At 46.1% G+C, this 19,405-nt stretch overlaps 1 protein-coding gene across 3 annotated transcripts in view; it reads left to right on the top strand.

The window, feature by feature from the left end:
- Positions 1 to 2,698: 2,698 nt before the first annotated feature.
- Positions 2,699 to 19,405, top strand: part of SLC12A4 (solute carrier family 12 member 4) — a 59,826-nt gene continuing 43,119 nt past the window's right edge. Inside the window, exons 1-2 of one of the 3 annotated variants that reach the window (XM_083514929.1) lie at positions 2,699 to 2,756; positions 3,536 to 3,891. In XM_083514929.1, coding sequence (XP_083371055.1) covers positions 3,738 to 3,891 — 154 coding nt within the window. In that variant the 5' untranslated portion in view covers positions 2,699 to 2,756; positions 3,536 to 3,737. Of the gene's footprint in view, positions 2,757 to 3,423; positions 3,892 to 19,405 lie in introns of those variants that run through there. The other 2 variants (XM_083514928.1, XR_014528784.1) reach the window with 2 other exon arrangements.

The raw sequence follows: 19,405 nt of genomic DNA, 5'->3' as shown, positions 1-19,405 counted from the left end.
GACACTTGCCCTAAACTGAGCGTGCATAGGAATGGATCTTAGACTGCATAAATACCATACATTTAAAGCACCCCCCCCCAAAGAATCCTGGGAACTGTAGCTGGTTAAGGATGCTGGGAATTGTAGCTCTGTGAGGGGTAAACTACAGTTCCCAGGATTCCTTAGAAATAAATTTAACAGTGAATAATCTTAGACCTGTGTGATTGGGGATTATATAAATTTACTTTGTCTGATATACAGTATCTCATTTTCACATTTGAAGCTTAATTTCTAAAATTTACCAGGAGCCTCCCTTTAAACAGGTGGGCCAGTTATCAGTCCTCTGTCCGTTTTATCTGGTCTCTGCAACCCCTAAGCTATAATCCAAGTGTGGCAACTTTTAACCGGTTTGACTGGCAAGTCAAATGTTGCAAGGCATTCCAGCTTCACAAGAGAGCTAGTGAGCCATGGAGCAGGCATGTCCAAAGTCTGTTTGGGGGGCCTAATTCGCTTGCCAGTTGCTTTAATCCGGCCCCTGTGGAAGTTTATTTCCCAGGGTAAAATCTTTGAAAAAGCTCAACAACTTCAATCCAATAAAAAGCTCAACAACTTTGGTTGGCCCTCACACATGTTCACTTCATCAAATCTGGCCCTCTTTGAAAAATGTTTGGACACCCCTGCCATGGAGCAAAGGCGAGAGGGGAGATAGGGAGCTTGGCAGAATGGAAAGAGGAGCTGTGTTTCGGGGGACATGGGTTGAGGAAGTGGGTGTGATATGAATCCTTGCCTGAATGGAGGATAAAAAGAGATGTGTGAGTATGAAGAAACTACCCCAGTGAGGAGGTGTTGCCACCACAAGCAAGTGGGCAGGAGGCAGGGAGACAGGCGCAGCACCCAGGTCCAAATCTGCCACCCCTCCCAGATTGCCGCTTGAGGCAGCTGCCTCAGAAAGGCTCGTATTAGTGCCAGCTGTGTGGCTGGGGCTGATGGGAGTTGGAGTTCAATAACATATGAAGGGCCAAAAGGTGTGCCAAATCCAGCCGTGCGGATGGGCCTTAAAAGTCTCCCTCACCATTCCAATTTTCCTGGAGAATTTTCACAACAAATTTTCACAGACAAAAACAGGACTGTTTCTCTAGGATTTCTATTCACGAGCCAAGGGTCACTGCAGAAGTTCAACATGGCTGCTTCAGTGACTTCACAATACAGCACAAAGTCTCTACCACCTAAAAAAGAATCATCTTGACTTCTCTCATTCAAAATTTATTACAGGGCGCAATGAGTCAAATTCAATGTTAACGAAGACCCAAAAATAAAAGCCGCCGTCAACACTTCTGGGAAGAGGAAGCCCTAATGAATAGGAAACACATTATTTGTTCCAGGACAATGAAGGGCAAAATTAGACTGAATGTCAAATGTGATTAAGTGTTTGCCTGGAGGCGCTTTTTTTGTGGCTGTTACTTCTGAAAGATGTTTTTTAAGTGTCGTTGAAATTACTGTGTGGGAGGGGATAGCCTCTCACCACTATTTCCTTTGAAAGGGCTCCATAAAGAATAACGTAAATGTCCCTTATCAACTTGCAGTACAGTACTTGGAAGGCTGGGAGCTGAATGTGGGATCCAAGGGACAGCCCCCCCCCCCCGCACCTGCCTGAAGTGCTGTTGCCTGACTAGTATGTCCTTGAACTGTGTCTTAACCTGGAGACCTGACCCACACAGGGCCTCAGCCAATTAGATTTGAGACTGATCAGGCAGAAACAAGTCGCTTGCAAAAGAATATAAAAGTGATTAAATGCAGGATGGCAAACAGATGCAATGAGTAGATGCAACGCAAGCGAAAGAAAGCTTGCACTCCTCCCTTAGTAGTAGCATGCCCTAGAGCAGTGTTTCCCAAACGTTTTTGGGCAACGGCACACCTGCTTACCGGAAAAAAATCTCGCGGCACACCACCATTAAAGCCCCGCCCCGTGACGTCAGCGCGCAGCGTCACGCGGGGGGGGGGACGCACAAAAGTGAACGTTTTTTCCCTTCCCCTTGCCGGGGTGGGAGGAGGCAGCAGAGCGAGGGACTGAGGGACGGCGGCAGCTGAGGCAGCGGCGGCTGTTGTGGTGGTGGCGGCGATAGCGGGCGGAGGAGGAGCCGTCGCCGGGAGTTGCTGCTGCTGCTGTTGCTGCTGCTGCCCGGACATGCCGGCCTCCTCCTCCTCCGCTGTCTCGCGCTCCTCCCTTTTGCGCGAGCTGCCCCGCCGCTCGGCACCACCACCGCGGAGCCGCCCCCGGCTCGACGCGGATCCTCGCCGCCGCCTCTCGCCGCCCGACTCGCCCGCCTCCCTCCCACGGCACACCAGCCGGTGTCTCACGGCACAGTAGTGTGCCGCGGCACACCGGTTGGGAAACACTGCCCTAGAGCAGTGTCTGCTACGCCTTGGAAACCTGCATAATTACTAAGTGATGTGCACAATCTTTACACTTTACTTACTTTACAGAATTACTGCAAGTATTGCTCAGACAATGTATTCTAGGAAGTCTGCTGCAACACATCACTTAAAATTTCTTCGGTGATGGCTGTCGCCCTTTGGGTCTGGTGGAGCACAAAGCAAGGTCAGTGGTAGGTGGAGTCAAAGCTAATGCCAGGCAAAGCCAGAGCCCATGACAGGCAGCGCCAACTAAGGCAAGATTTGACCCACTCTCCACCCTGCTGAGTTCTAATAGGGGAACACGGAGACTAAAAGAGGAGGCAGCTGATGGTGACGGTTATCCTCTGGACAGGTCATAAGTTGTAAGTCCGGCAGGCTTGGGGGAATCAAGACTAAGGTTGGTGGGACAGCACCTCCTTTCCCCTAATGGACCAGCCTCCACTGAATTCTTTTTAGACCAGGCTCTCCCAATCTGGTGCCTCCCAGATGTTTTCGACTACAGCTCCCATCAGCCCCAGCAAGCACTGGCTGGGGCTGATGGGAGTTGTAGTCAAAAACATCTGTGTGTTGGGGGGGTACTAGTTAAGACTCTGGACTTAATGGTCTTTCTGGGCCCCTCTTCAGCTGGTAAAGTGCATTATTTCAAAATGTGGCAAGCCAGCCCTGCTGTATTTGGGGGGCTCAGCCTCCTGCACATCCTGCTGTGTGGGGGCCTTGACCTCTGCCCCAAAGCCTAAGGGCACAACCGTTGCAATCCGGATCGGGGGCGGGAAATCTGTGGCCATCTCCAGCTGGTGTAGGACTTCCACTTCCCATTAGCCACAGCCAGCGTGGCCAATGGTCGCAGCTGGTCGGAGGAGGAATCCGACAACATCTAGACGGCCACAGGTTCACACCCCTCACCCCCACGCCAAGCACTTCTATATATGCTCTTTGCTTGTGGGATCTTTGCCTCTCGTTGAGTGGTCGCGGGCTGGCAGATGGGGTCCTGGCCCCCTTTCTCTTCCGTTTCCCGCAACCGTGCTCCTCCTCTCTACCCCTCACTCATCCCCCGACAGCGTTTTGCTGGGGGAAACAGACCCCACCCCCGGGGGCGTGGTGAATGCCCCCCCCCCCGTGATCCCAGCTTCTTTTTTTGCAGCCTGGAGGGGGGAATGGGTGGAGTCGACGAGCCGGGTTTCCTGAGAGGAAGTGACCCAAGGCTGCTGGAATGCCAGCCTGGCCCCGCGACGGGTGCTGCTGCTGCGCGCCTCTTGCTCTCTCCGCCGCGCGCCGCCTGCTCCTGAGAAGCCCCACCGGAGGCAGAGGCGGAGGGAGAGGTGGGCCGCGGCGTGGCCGAGACGATGCCGCACTTCACCGTCGTGCCGGTGGAGGACAAGCACCGGACGGACTACGACAACTTGGAAGGACTCAGCTGGGTGGATTACAGCGAGCCCGGCGACGGGGCGCGCCGCGCTTCCCACCAGCGCGATGCCTACGACACGGTCAGCTCCGACGGTGAGTGGAGGGAAAGTTGGGCCGACGGCTGCAAAGTTGGCTGGCGTGTTGTGGGTGTGTGCGTGGCGGCGGCGGCGGCGGCGGCCTCTCCCACCCCTTCCCTCCAGTCGCCTTTCTCTCTCTCTTTCTAGATATCGCTTTTGTGTCCCGTTACTTCTGGTGGGAGGGAGCTCGCGGAGAAAAGGTCCCTGAGCATGCGAAGAGTTCCAGAGCCGCTCTCCCTAAGGCTGAGAAGAGAGGCGTTTCTCAGGGCGTGTGCAGAGTAACGGAGGAGGGGTGTCTCTGAGCATGTGGAGAGTGGTGGGGGCGGCTCCGCCTTGTGTTCTCAGCTCTTCAGCGACTGCCGGGAAGGGAACTGCAGTGTGGGGCTCTTCAGGTGTTTCTGGATTCCTGATAGGCATTGGCAGTCCAAAAACATCTGGAGGGGCCATACGTTCCTGATCCCTGCGGAGGAGAAAATGTGTGTCTCCTGAGTGTGTGCAGAATGGCAGTGAGATGCCTTTGCCTTGTAGCTCACTCCCAGGTCTAATCTGTGCCATTGTGGTTGTTTAGTCGCGTCCGACTCTTCGTGATCCCATGGACCAGAGCACGCCAGGCACTCCTGTCTTCAATCTGTGCCATACAGACCCTTTTTCTTTTGACCACCCTGGACAATTGGGCATCATCAGCAAACTTGACCTCCCTCGCTGCTCACTCTTCATGCTAGGTTGTTTATGATCAAGTTAAGAAGGCTATTATTTTTAGCATTAGACTTTTAGACCACTCTTCATCCTACGATCTCAGGGCATTGTAGAAACAACAGAAGACAAATGACAATGGGGCATGTTCAGAGAGGGGCAGTAAGGATGGCGAGTGGCCTGGAAAGCAGGTCCTATGAGGAAGGATTGGAAAAGCTGGGTATGTTCAGCCTAGCTCAGGGAAGGTCTAGAGCAGGGTTTCCCCAAACTTGGGCCCTCAGCTGTTTTTGAACTGCAGTTCCCATCATCCCTGACCACTGGTCTTGCTAGCTAGGGATGATGGGAGTTGTAGTCCAAAAACACTGGTCTAGAGGAAGGCATGATAGCTGTCCTTGAATTGTGCATATGCTGGAACAGGCTGGTTCCCCGTAGCTCCAGGATGCACTAGATGGACTTTAGACCTGATGCGGCAGGGCTTCTTGTAATGCTCTTATCTGCTGTGGTTAATAGATATCTGCTGATAGACATATGCTTGGCAGAAGGCTAGGTTTGGCAGGAAAGTGACAGGATGAAAAAGCCAATTAAATATTTGTACCTTCCAAGAGAGGAGGAGTTTTAGCTCATGCATCTTAATGCTGAGCTTAACGCTGTGACAAGTGACCTCCCACTTCCACACACCTGTGTCAAAGTAGATTTGGCCCTCCAGACGTTGTTGGACTCCACCCGGCCATATAAAATCATGCTTTGGGTGGACCTGGTCTTATAAATATTGAAGTAAATAAAATGTGCCTATTATATCTGTATCCTGTTCTTCCCCTCTTCCCTATCCAGGATACCCAGAGTGGTGTTCTCTTGCAACACTGAGGTAGGCATAGTGAAACACTGTAGGGGAGGCTAGGCCACTTCGTAGCTTTCTAGACAACCAGGGATCTGAACCCTGGTTTCTCATTTCCAGTGTAGTTTAACAACCAGTCACTCTTCCCAGGGAACTCTGAGGGGATTGTAGCTCTGTGGGGGGATCAGTAGTCTCCTAACAATTCTCAGTATCCTTAACAAACTACAGTTCCCTGGATTCTATGGGGGAAGCCATGACTGTTTATAGTGCTATGATGCTGCTCTAAATGCGTAGGGCAGATGGGGCCTTATTTCCAGACCAAACAGAATCTGGCATCTATCTTTCTTGAAATGAAGCACTGATCTGATGGGCTATGCAGTTCCTTTCTGTCTGCTCTTCTTTACTATACAGTTCCGTTAATCTGTAATGTTCCACAAAGTTTCACTCCTTAAAATGAAGAACAGCTGGGATGTGTACAAATATGAGAAACGAAAGCTTCAGTCCTAAAAACACCAGAGAGTCAGCCTCTTTGAACGCTCAGTGGGACTTACCGTATGTTTTGTGGAAATACTTCCCAGGTTAAAAAAAAAAAAGCCAAGGGAACTGCTATTTTGGAGACTCCTAAATCTAAAAAGGCCCTGTGTATGCCAGAGGGTTTTTTTTCCTAAAGTTCCTCCCCACTCCCTCATTCTTCTGATTCTTCCTTCTCCATGGAAATAGCCAAAAGGCTCAAAGTGCTTTCACCCACCCTGCCACTTCAATTCACATTTTCATGAATAGGGAGCCTGTTGATGTTGGGGTGGAAGAGCCATGTTAGTCATAAGGCCTCAGCCCTTTTTTTCAGATGCCTTAGAAAATGATCTCAAGAACTCTCCCCTAATAGGGTGGCACTGTCTTATTACAGGGAAATGCAATGGAATGGTTACAGCTGTCTTCTCCACCCTGATGTCCTCCGAGTCCATTGGCCATGCTGGTTAGAGCTGATGAAAGTTGTAGTCCAAAGCATTCAGAGGACCGCAAGGGTGGTGAAGGTTGGTTTTATATGACCAGAGTTACTATCTTAATCATTGGGAGTCAGAAGGAAATGCTTTCTTGTTTCAGACACCTGTTTAAAATGGTCATTTTTGGTATGCATTGATTTAAATGTAATGCAGCTCCAGGGAGTCATCATGACGTGCATCTTCTGCAACCAAACCAATCATGGTTCGGAGTAGGGTTCAGGAGTGGAGCTGCTTTGATTGATTTAATTGGCTAATGATATTCACCTAAAGTCGGGTGTGAGAGAGCTTATTGCTCAGTCCTCTAGGCTGCTCAGCTGCATTTGATGATGTAAATCAGGCTTGCAGGATCTATGTTGTAGTCTTTTACTAGGACACCAGGGGCCACCAATCAGAACCAGGTGCAAAATGAGTCCAGTTAGTGTACGTGGGGCCATGCAGTGGAGTGACCTGTGTTTAGAGCAGCGATGTCTAATGGGCAGAATGAGGGTAAGAACTTAATCTTGTAACCCTTGATCTGGATAGCCTTTTGTACTGGGTATTGCAGTGACACAGGGGGTTAGAATGTTGAGATAAGGATTTGGGTTCAGATTTTCCCACATGGCCATGAAGTTTGTTGTGTGAGCATTGGTCTGCAAAACACTCAAAGCCTAACCTACCTCAACAGTTTTTTTAAAAAATTCGGTTTTATTGCAAAGCATATATTGTAAATCTGTTTGAGACTTTTTAGTATGAAGTAATATCCAAGTCTAATACTATTGCAAATTGTTTTAGGGCATTGTATTATATTGTGGGAACCAATTTATCAGTTCAACAAACTAAACTCAGGGTTGTGGTCAGCTAAGTCCTACACAGAGTAGTAGACCCAGTAAAAATAACCATCCAAGTTAGTTGTTTCCATTGGCTTTTCTGGGTCTATTCTGAGCAGGACTATTGTTGAGTACCAAAGTAACCAGTCAGTCAGTCAGTCAGTCATTCAAGGTGGAGCTATAAGGAGAACCATGCACGCTGCCTTAGGAAGATAGGAAGCTGCCTTACACTGAATGAGACCATTGGTCCATCTAGCTCCATATTGTCTACACTGATTGGCAGTGGCTCCCCAGAGTTTCAGACAGGAGCTTCTCCCAGCTCTGCCTAGAGATGCTGGGGATTGAACCTGCAACCTTCTGAACTGTGGTCCTTCCTACAGTCTTAAGCTCCTTGGAAGAATAAGTGTAATAATTTATTTATTTTTAAAGAAATGCTTGCGGTTATATCTAAAGGTTGTCCATAAGCTTCAATTTATGCAGGACTCTCTGCCACTGGTCTTCTGGCAGTCTTAGCTCAACTCAGCTGGTTTCTTATTTAGCTTGGTGCCGTCAGACATTTGGTTTGGATGCCGATCAGCAGAACATAAGTGCGCCCATTTGCTGAAGCTTGGGCGGTGGTAGCCTTTTCAACAATTACTTGGTAAACTGCAAAGTTGGAAGCATTTAGTCGAAGGCTGCTCACTACAGGCCTAGTGAGCGGCTATTTTAATGGGTGGAGGAAACATCAGGGAACTGCTGCAGCTTGTTTTTGAAAGTCAGGCTGTCCAGGATTTTTTAAAAAGCAACAATGACAGATCATGTTTTAAAAGCACTTGTGTTAAATTCTGAGGCTGCAGAAGGGTTGGCAATTCTAAAAATATATATTTAGTTATTTGTTGTTTTTATTTTTCCTGTGCTCAAGATTTCAGCCTGTGATGCTGCAAGTTCCTGTTCAGATTTATATGAACATTTGCCTTACACAACTTAAGGGTCCACAACATCCTGATGGAGTCCTGTTATTCATTTGTTTGAATAATAATATGGATTTTGCATTTTAAGAAAGTGGGGACTCTGGTGCTAAAGAGAGTGGCTTGGATCTGATGGAGCCCTTCAGCAAACAGAAATGGAAGGACATGGAGCATTTTCAATTATTCCTTCAGTGCCACCACCGGGTGCTGATTTGAAGGGTTCACCCAGTCCTTGGGAGCAGAGAAGTGGGAGTCAAGGGCCCCTTGTTCCCTGAATGGAACTCTGAAACTACCCCATTGACTTAAATGCTGAGGTCTGTGTTGTAGATAATAGAACTGTTTAACCAAGTGCTTTCTCTTTTGTTGACATAAACTTGTGGTTCTCTGTTCTTTAAAGTTTAAACTCTCTAATCTCCGGCTGCTGTTTGCTTTTCCTCTTGTGGTCATTCCTGCACTTAGTCCTGCAGAGGTAGAGGGCTTTAAAATACCTAGATTAGACAGAGAGCAGGAATGAGATATAAAACCGCTGTGTAAATAACTTGGGGCGTGATCTTGCCTGGTGTTCAGCAGGTCAGATATGGAAGTTTGACAGATCTGCAAACACTCAATGCATTGCATTGGCATATTTGCCAGTGATGGCCACACCAGGCAATCACACCCCATTCATGCCTTGTAGGGCTCTTTGCCTTTCACCATCGTTTATGCACAATGGGTTATTATTTCATAATTTATTTCAGTTGCAGAATTTTCTTGTTGCAGAATTCCAAAAGCAAGCCAAGACCTAGGTTGCTGTTGGAGCTTCTAGTGTCCTGTACCAAGGACTGTATCCAGATAAGTTCCACTTAAAGTAGACCCACTGATTTCATTAGTTTCAATGGGTCCTACTCTGAGTAGAACTAATATTGGGTACAACCCCAGATTTTCATTTTTTCTTTAAAGTAGGACCTGGGATACCAGGGTTCAGATCCCTACTCCCTACCCAGAAGCTTACTGGGTGGCCTTGGGCCAGTCACTGCCTCTCAGTCTAACCTACCTCACAGGGTTGTTGTGAGGATAAACTGGAGAGGGAGGGAACCATGTGCGGCCACCTTCAGCTCCTTGGAGTAAATGTGGGATAGTAAAGGTAAAGGGACCCCTGACCATTAGGTCCAGTCGTGGCTGCTCATCTCGCTTTATTGGCCGAGGGAGCCGATGTACAGCTTCCAGGTCATGTGGCCAGCATGAATAAGCCGCTTCTGGCGAACCACAGCAGCACACGGAAATGCTGTTTATCTTCCCGCCGGAGCGGTACCTATTTATCTACTTGCACTTGCTTTCGAACTGCTAGGTTGGCAGGAGCTGGGACTGAGCAACAGCAGCGCACCCCGTCACAGGGATTCGAACCGCTGACCTTCTGATTGGCAAGTCCTAAGCTCTGTGGTTTAACGCACAGCGCCATCCATGTTAGAAATGTAATAAATCAGCCCATTGCTGCAGAGGCCATGGGGCAACAGAAGGAGTATCGGTAACATTGGCTGTAGGGTCCCCTGCAACTAGAGTGACCCAGTGTCGCTGAAATGTTTGCATGTACGTATGTGCCATGTCATTGTTGTCACATATGTACAGCAGTAGTTGGGTACACATAGGTTCCTGATGCTATGAACAATATTTTTGACCAGTGAGAAGGCAAACAGGCCTAAATGTATGTCAGGCACATCCATGGATGTTCTCCAGTAGTAGATCCAACAGCAAACTAAAAGTGTGGGGGGGGTTTGGGGGGGGAGAACACTTCATTTTCAGTCCCTGCATTAGTTGCAAAGTTTATTTATTCATTTGTTCATTTATATCCTGCCCTTCCTCCCAAAGGAGTTTACTGGAAAACCTTGGGCCAGCCACTGCCTTCTTCCTTTATTCCTCAGAGACTTGTTGTGATGATAAAATGGGAAGAATCTCATACAGTGGTGCCCCGCAAGACGAATGCCTCGCAAGACGGAAAACTCGCTAGATGAATGAGTTTTCCGTTTTGGAGGTGCTTCGCAAAACGAATTAATTTCCTATGGGCTTGCTTCGCAAGACGACAATGTCTTGCGAGTTCCTGCTGGTGTTTTTCCTCCTCCCCCCCTTTTTCTAAGCCGCTAAGCCGCTTATCAGCTGATCCGATCAGCAGATAAGCCGTTAATAGCGCTAATCCGTCAATCCGTCAATGGGCTTGCTTCGCAAGACGAAAAAACCGCTAGACGAAGAGAATCACAGAATGGATTCTTTTCGTCTTGTGAGGCACCACTGTATTTGTTAACGTGAGGTCTTTGAAGATATTTTGGAATGCAGAAATGTGATGAACAAAATTATAAACGATACCAGATGAGAGTTTGGGTGGGAGGGGAAGCGAAGAAGAAGCAGCAGAAGAAGCTATTTTTTCTGTGGGAATTTGTTTATTTATTTATTGCATTTATACCCTACCTTTCCTCCGAGAAGCTCGAAGTGGTGTGCATCAGAGTTCTCTTCCTCCCCCATTTTATCCTCACAACAACAACACTGTAAGGAAGGTTAGGCTGCAAGATGGTGACTGGCCCAAGGTCACCTGGGATTTGAACCCCTATCTCCCAGGCCTAGTTCAACACACCCTAACCAATGATACTTACTGACTCTTACCCACCTTTCACCATAATAAGGTCTCAGGGCAAGTTGCAATGAAATAATAATACAATACTAAGACAGTACTAAGACAATTGCAATGGTTATGTGTCCAAAGAAAAACCGTTGCTGTGGGGAGGGATGGAGCATAGCTCAGTGACAGATCATATAGTTTGTCCCTGGAATCTTCACTTAAAGGGGTCTTAGGTGGTCAGGAAGACCCTTTTGTGCCAGATGAGCTGGAAAGCAGCTGCCAATCAGATCAAAGAACACTGCACTAGATGCACAAATCATCTGCTCTGGTGTAAGGCAGCTTCTCTCTCTGAGCCAATCAGGTTTGAGGGTGCTATGGCTGAGCCTAGAGAGTTCCAGAGAGTTCTGTGGCAGTTGTGGAGTGTGAATCAGCTGCTGTTGGTTGGTTAGGAAGGCCCAACAGAGACTCCCATTTCCTCAGGGTCTTGCGACAATGTCAAACAAAAATTGATGATCTCCTTCTACTGTGTGCATTCTACTGTGTCCTTTCATACTGTATAACAGTGTGGTACGCTGGTTTGACAGCCACGGACAGGAAGTCCCTACAGAGGGTGGCAAATACAGCACATGACATCATGGGCTGTCCTCAGAGTTCACTAGATGACATTGTGGGAGTCCGCTGCCTCAGGAGAGCGAGGAAAATACTTAGGGATGAGTCACCCTGGCCAGCACTTCTTTAATCTCCTACCTTCGGGCAGGAGATACAGAAGTATAGTCAGCCGTACCAACAGGTTAAAGAACATTTTTTATCCAAGGGCTGTTGGGCTGCTGAATGGAAAAAAATAGTGGTGTAATTGACTTCTGAGAAGCACACAGAGTGCGAACAAGACTGAGTGTATGGGTGGCGGGCTCGTTTAATTTCACTGCACACAGGTGGTGTAGTGACAATAAAGGTTTATTCATCATCATCATCATTATTATTATTTGTTGGCAGAAATTCAGGCGATCATATGAAATACTAAATCTCTGGGTGACTTGGATGTGCTGCTTTAATAAGATTAATTTCAAAAGCTTTCTCCCTGTTGCTGCATGGAAGCCTCTGAAGACAGATGAGGCTTTGTCTCAGCTTGCTGCACCTTCAAAGACCCAACTTCTCTGTGTGCATCAACATTTAACTTTTCTTCCCCCCCCCCAGAGCAATTTATTTCCTGGTTTGCACCAATGTGCCTTGTGTTTCTTTGCTCTTTTAAATATTATTTTCCTCCTGAGCTGGGTTGTCAACTATGATATCTCCCGCCCCTTTGGGGTCTGAAGCAATACAGTCCTTATGCACACTTACCTGTGTATAGGGAGCTGCCATTTTTTGGCTGGTTTTGGTAACCAAGTTAAACTTGTGGTTGCCAAGACCTTGGTTACTCCTGTTGTCACTGGCTTTTTTGTTATACCTCCATGAGAGATCAGGAACAATCTCCTCTCCACCCCAGCTTTCAGTCTGGGGAGGGTGATGGGGAAGGGCCACAGCTTAGTGCTAGAGTATCTGTTTTGCAGTCAGAAGTTCCAGGTTCAATCACTGACATCTCCGAGTAGAACTGGGGAGAGACTCCTGTCTAAAACCAATGTCAATCTGTGCAGACAAAACTGAGATAGATTGACCAATGGTTTAACTTGATATAAGACAGTTTCCTGTGTTCTGGGCTGACTGCGTCACAGCTAGGGTAAGTAAACATGCATAAGGTTGCATTATAAAATGATTACTTCTCCTCTACAAAGAGAACCAGTGTCATTTTTGTATTTTGCCAACTCAAGTGTGACAAAGCTGCATTTGGTGTCCTGCAGAAAGTTGTGTATCTTCCAATAACTTTTGTTTGTTGATCTGAAACCGCTAATAAGGCAGGCTGTTGCTGACCTAGTTTGGGAGTGTGCCACTGTTGACTTTACTGTCTGATTGCCAGGTGCATAAATTCTTTTAGTTTGCAGACATGGCAGCATTAATGCAATCAGATGTAAACCCTCCAAGGTACTGGAGGCTGGCCTTTTCAGTCCAGCAATCAAATGGGTTCTTCTTATATCAATATCTTTCAATTTAAAAAAATAATAATCTTATGAACTATGGGTTAGGAATCATGTGAGGAACCATTTTTAACTTTTTAAACATGATGTGTGTAACTTGCTTGGTCACACTTGTTTTGGAAGTAGAGGTTTTAAATACACAGAGCTGAAATGCGTCAGAGCTTTGGGAAACTCATCTGGAGGTTGGTTATACTGCGGTGGCTAGCTTGAGGCTGATAATGCCTTTTGCTTGCCTGGTTGGAGAAGGGTGTGTACATTTATGTAGAAACTAGCATATTACATTTGTTCTGCCCCATTTCACCACTGGTACATGCCCCCCAGAAGGCTGCCTACAAGGCAGCTTTCCCTTGGGCAGAAAAGTGTTCACCCTATCTCTGCACACAGGTTCATGGTATGTACAGTTCAATGTCTGGTAGGGTGGGGCCATGCCTGTTGGCCCAGCCTCTGACCACCTTGTGGCCTGCCTGCACAGAGCCTAGCAGCAGAGATTGAAAGTTGCTAAGAAAACTGAAAATGGCTGTCCCATCTGGACCCTGGGGTAGGCAGATCAAAGGGAAAGAGGCATATGGTGGGGCTGGATTTCATTGACAGCTTGAAGAGTGCAAACTGATGAGGAAGCTCCCTCATCTTCTGACCTAGCTCTTCTGCCATCTACAGACAGATGTGTGTGGGCAGGCTGTAGCTAACGGATGTTGCGTGTAACATTCTTGGGCTGCTACTGATTCCAAGTCGCATTAGATTATTAGGAACGTAGATATCTGCCTAATACCGAGTCAGGCCATTGGGCCATATAGCTTTGTGGTATCTTCACTAGCTTTGTGGCAGCAGTTATCCAAGGTTTTGGGAAGAAGTCTTTCTCTGCCCTACCTGGAGATGCCTGGTGTTTGAACAGAAAAGCTCATTCTAAAGTAGTAGTAATAATAATAAATGTTTCTTTTGCATTAAAAATAATTAAGTTAAATATATATATATTGATCAATTAATTTGGGACATTTTCTTAGCTAGGTCAAAATGTTTTTTTCTCATTTGAACTAACAAATGAATTGACCATTCATTGCTAGAGCTGCAAAGGCTGGGGGGGTGGGGGTGGGAGGAGGAATTGCCTATTCCTCCTGCCACTCCTCCCCTAGCCTCCACATCTCTATGCAGCCCTAGTTATTAGTAAAGATTATAATACTATTACTTTGCATTTATAAAGCACTTTCTAATCTTCCAAGTGCTTCATGTTCATCTCCGTAACCCTTTCAACAGCCTTGTGAGGCCTGAGGCAAAGTAAGAGCTGTTCGACAGTGGAATTTGCTGCCAAGGAGTGTGGTGGAGTCTCCTTCTTTGGAGGTCTTTAAGCAGAGGCTTGACAGCCATATGTCAGGAGTGCTCTGATGATGTTTCCTGCATGGCAGGGGGTTGGACTCGATGGCCCTTGTGGTCTCTTCCAACTCTATGATTCTATGATCCCCCACCCCCCACCTAATTCTCTGAGGCAAGGAAGATCTGGAAAACAGGACTCTAGAAACTAGCCTATTACGTTTGTTCTGGGGGAGGAGGTGGTGGCAAAGTTTTGAAAATCCTGCCTGTCACATCCAAGGGGGGGGGTGTCCTCTTAATTTTCTAATGTCTTCCAACTCAGTCAGGTAAATGAGCAGTCATGTAATTATATCTGGACTTTTCAAGTGTATTGGAAGACTTGGAGAAAGGACTTGTGTGATGAGCAAACAGTATTATAGCCTTCAAGGATGTTGTAATTTGCAGCTGGAAGATTGCCTGCTAATGCAGTTGCCTTGTGCTAAGTCTGACCATTGGTTCATATAACTCAGTATTATTTACACTGACTGGCAGCTGCTCTCCAGGGTTTCAGGCAGGGGACATTCTAGCACCATCTGGAGAAGCTGTGGGTTGAACCTGGGACTTCCTGTGTGCAAAGAAGGTGCTCTGCCATTGAGCTACAGCTGTTCCTTGACCATTTTACTGTGTCCAGTTCTGGTTGCCTCACCTCAAAAAGGATATTGTAAAGTTGAAAAAGGTTCAGAAAAAGGCAACCAAAATGATGAAGGGGATGGAAGTGACTCCCCTAGGAAGAAACATTGCAGCATAAGAGGTGACCTCATAGAAGTTTATAAAATTATGTGGATAGAGAACATCTTTTCTTTCTCGCCTAACAGTTAGAACTCATGGACACCCAGTGAAGCTGAATGTTGGAAGATAAAACCAAAGCATTTCTTAGAAAGTGCATAGCTAAACTTTGGAACTTCCTGCCACAGGAGACAGTGACGGTCACCAACCTAGATGGCTTTAAAAGAGGATTAGACCAATTCATGGAGGAGGCTATTGATGACTGCTAGCCATGATGGCCATGCTCTGCCTCTACAGTTGGAGGCAGCAATGCTTCTGAATAACAGTTGCAGGAAGCCACGGGAAAAGGTAGTGCTTTTGTGTTCAGATTCTGCTTGTGGATTTCCCACAGGCATTTGTTTGGCCACTGAGAACAGGATGCTGGACTAGGTGGGTCATTGGCCTGGTCCAGAAAGCTCTTATGTCCTTATATACATCCCTGCAGCTTTTCCCACCAGCTATGGAAAATAAATAGGAACTGTACTCTTGGGGAGCGGGTAGATTCTGAGAAGGAAAATAAAAAGAAGAGTTCCTCGCATCATCATCATCATTATTTTATTTTATTTTATACACACACACACACACACACACACACCCTGCCCATCTGGCTGGTTTCCCCAGCCACTCTGGCTTTGCCATCTCCGATGGATGCTTTTCTGTTTTGTTTTTCCTATGTCTGGAGGGTGCTCAGTGAAACCACTTTTGTTGGGAAATGTGGTCCTAAAGAGCCATCTAGTGTGTTCACTGGCAAAGTAAAATGTGAACTCTGGGCCTCCTGGTTCACAGCTTGGTTGGTACCCTTGCCTCTCAGCAGCAGTGGCCACTCTTCTACCCTCTGCTGCAAAAAAAAAAAAAAGAAGAAGAAGGGGGAAAAGCTACCTGATTACCCTTTAATGAACAGCTTAAACCTGGCTTGTTTGCAGCAGTGAAGCCCCCTGCTAAGTGGAGATTAAGGCCGTTTCCTGATCTCTTGGCCAGCAAAGAAGTCTACCAAAAAAACATACAACCCCTTTGCACTCATTATTTCCTTTTATAAGCAAATGTCACAGAATGGGCGACACTCAGCACAACAGCAGCATAAGAGCTGGTACTGGTAAGTGGTTTCCAAGTTTTGTGTATGTTGGTGGGACTTCTGTGCTTGGAATAAAAAATCTTAAGGGTTTCTACTTGTTGATAATGTTCTCCACCTTAACAGGATAGATTTATTTGCAAGCTGGCGAACCAAGCATTCTGGGTTTTTATGTAAAGTTTTACAAGGGGAAAGGCTTGGGGCTCACTGGTAGAGCACCAGCTCTGCGTACAGAAAGCCCCAGGTTCAATCCCTGGGAAAACCCCTGCCTGGGACCCTGGAGAGCTGCTGCCAGTCAGTGGAGGCGGTACTGAGCTAGATGGATCAATGGCCTGTCTCTGTATAAAGCAGCTTTCTATGCTCCTGTTCAGGGTGTTTGTTCTGTTTATATGTTGGCATGGGCTAGTCATAGTCTTCTACCTGTCAGTTGGGACCCACAGGTGGGTCCTGAGGCCACACCAGGTGGGTTGCAACAAAGCTGTGCCACCACCATGTTGTAATCCAGCTCAGTATGACTGGACCAAACATGAGTGAAATCCTTAATTCTGTTCTAGGAAAATGTGCAGAAATCGAAATTTAAAGCTAGTACTCTGGATAGAAGTTCTCAGCAAAGAAATGGGCTCTGAACACAAAACTGTTGTTACACGTAAAAGTGATCACAAGTGCTTCAGCATGAAGTTCTGAAGTTTTTGAGAAATAAATCACCGACATAGGCTTTTTTTATTTGACAACTCATAAATGTGGCTTTTTAAGATTGGCATACCTTATAGATGTGTTCAGTTGCTTTAATGAAAAACCTCAATGCCAGGAAGAAATTTTACAATTTTTGACTGTTAAGATATTGGAGGCATTTAAAAAATGCTGAAACTGATTGAGAGGTTAGTAAGAAAATTCCACTGACGTAGTTCCAACTGTTGCACAATTTTTTAATTATTATTATTTTATAAAGGTCAAACAATAAAATTTGCTTATAGCAAAGGAGTTGTTATGCAATGTGCAAAACAGTAAATTACAAGTTTTGGTTCCTATTTCCACCCAAAATTCTGAGGGTATATAGTGGATACAGTCACTATACGCTGTACACAGTCTCTGGAATTAAGATATGAGTTCCAGAAACAATTCATTGAGCTCTAATGTGACGCAAGTACACTTTCAATAACTAACATCACCAAAGTGTAGGATTTTGGTTAGTAAATGATACCCAGAATTGGCAACTGATGCTGTCATCTGCTTCCTGCTATTTGGTACCAACCATGGTAACCCTAATCATCATCATCATCATCATCATCATCTAGGAGAAACATGCCCAGGTGTCAGAGTGAAATTGTGACTTTGTCAGTCGCTTCTTGGCCTTTCAGCTAAGATGAAATGTCAGCATCACTGGTTTTCATTTAGTACTAATGCTAAAGCAAAGCTAAGAATAGTGCTTTGTGAGTTGCCATTTTAGAATGAATAGTAATACATTGCTAGCACTGTTTATAAATCAAGAGCGAAAATGTACAGTTGGGTCCCATTTTGCAGATTGGGAATCAGAGGTGAGTCTCAAGTCTAGAGCAGTTTAAGACCACTGGGGTAGATGATGAAATGTTCTGATTTCTGTTGTGTGTGTGGTTATTCTTTGCATGCAGGATTATTTGTAGGTTATTGTTGTATTTAAAGGATTTGATTGGGATTGGAGGACCTCTAGCCTCCTAGCCTAATTATGTCATATAATTTTCTTTCTTTCTTTTTAGTGTGGGATGTCTTATGGGGAATTTGTGTAGTTGGAAAATCTGCTTTTTAAAACACCCTGTTCCCAACCATTTAGTCCAGAGTCTACAATTACCTAATTCCATACACATGAGCAAAGGTGTCCAAGGTACTCCTGTAGGGATTTTTCAGGAGTACTTTACTTCTGCAGTTTTCAAACACCATGCATAGGTTTTATGTGTCTCGTTTTGTCTCCACAAGTAGGCTGGTATTCAGGAGTCAATCCTGGAGTTCTCAGTAGTCATGGGGGATTTGAGGGATGTGGCCACATGCAGTGATATTTCAGGTCCTTCCCTTGATTTATCAGTTTGGACCACCTTTTGGTGAGAGAGGCCCATGCAATTCGCCCCATCCAGTACACTATGTAGTTCCATGCTTCAGTCATCATCAGCTCCCCCATCGCTAGCCATATAAACTTATGAGACCTTTGTAGATATTTCTGTCCAAGAGGCATAGCTGCCGAAGCAGAAAACTACAATTAGGATTAGTTTCTCACAGTGGCCTAAGGCCATTGTGTTTCACCCACATGGAAACCACCCAATGTAAGTGTTTTCAGGACAAAATGAATGCTCACGGCTGTACTTCACATGGCAGGGGATTTAGTGAGGTTTCGTGTGTCAGTCTGTCTGTCTATACATCTGGATGCAAGTTTTGTGTGATCAAAGCCTCACCTCATATTCACATTTTGAAAACAAGGAGTTTGTTTTGCTGAGCTGTGTTAATTCTCCAAGAGGGCTAACTTGTTGAGGCTTGTTGTTGCATAGTTTAAATTGCTGAAATAGGAGCCCAAGAATGTGTTGTGTCAAAGAGAGGGAGAGAGGCTCCAGCATGTTAATTGCAGTTGCCCTATCCAACATTTGCAAAACTCCTGTTGCTTCTTGGGGAAAATGAGGAGGAGATTAAGCGATGTTTTGGCTAGAGTGGTCCATGCTTCTCCTATAGGTGGGGCTCACAGCAGGCATGCAGTGCCTGTCTCCCTGCCCCCTGCAGAGGCACATTTGTGTTGCATGATGCAACATTGCAGAACCAGCTCCAACATGCTTGTCTATCACTTGATTTCTTTGCCACAAGCATTGAATGTGTGAACTGTCTTCATCAAAAAGTATTGTGTATTGATACGGTACTGATGCAAAAATTATGTCTGTGGTGTTGGAACTGTAATGGCTGGTTTGTGCATTCAAGTCATTCAAGTTAGCCTTTGCTAACCTGGTTTACTTGGGTGAAAATGAGATCATCCTTGAAGTCTTAAATTGCAAGAGCTGGCAAGTCTGTGGTTGAATCTCTTTTGTATTCTTCCACATTCTGGTAGCTTTTGATAGCAGCATCATGTCTGATGGAATTCACTTGTCTGATGCTCTACGGCCAGCGGCAGACCTTGGCGCCTCAAATTTCAGCGATGCCAAAATTCACCCTCCCGTGTCTCACCTTTCATTCAACATCATAGTTGTGGCGTCCCAAAGGCTCCTTGCCCAGTGCACTCCCCTAAATCTGCCTCTGCTGTGGCAAAGTTAAATAGCTTTCTGGCAACCAGCCTAGATGTACAAAAGCTGTTATGATTGTTATTACTTTAGGAAGATGCCAGATGGGAGAGTGTCACGTAAAACCTTCATGGTCATAGCATGGATAGCAGCCAAACAAGCCAAGTTGACACCTTGCATTGCACTC

This window comes from Podarcis liolepis, assembly GCF_965112155.1.
Source record: "Podarcis liolepis genome assembly, chromosome: 7".
NCBI lineage: Eukaryota > Metazoa > Chordata > Lepidosauria > Squamata > Lacertidae > Podarcis > Podarcis liolepis.
This window is presented reverse-complemented; position numbering and strand designations above follow the sequence as displayed.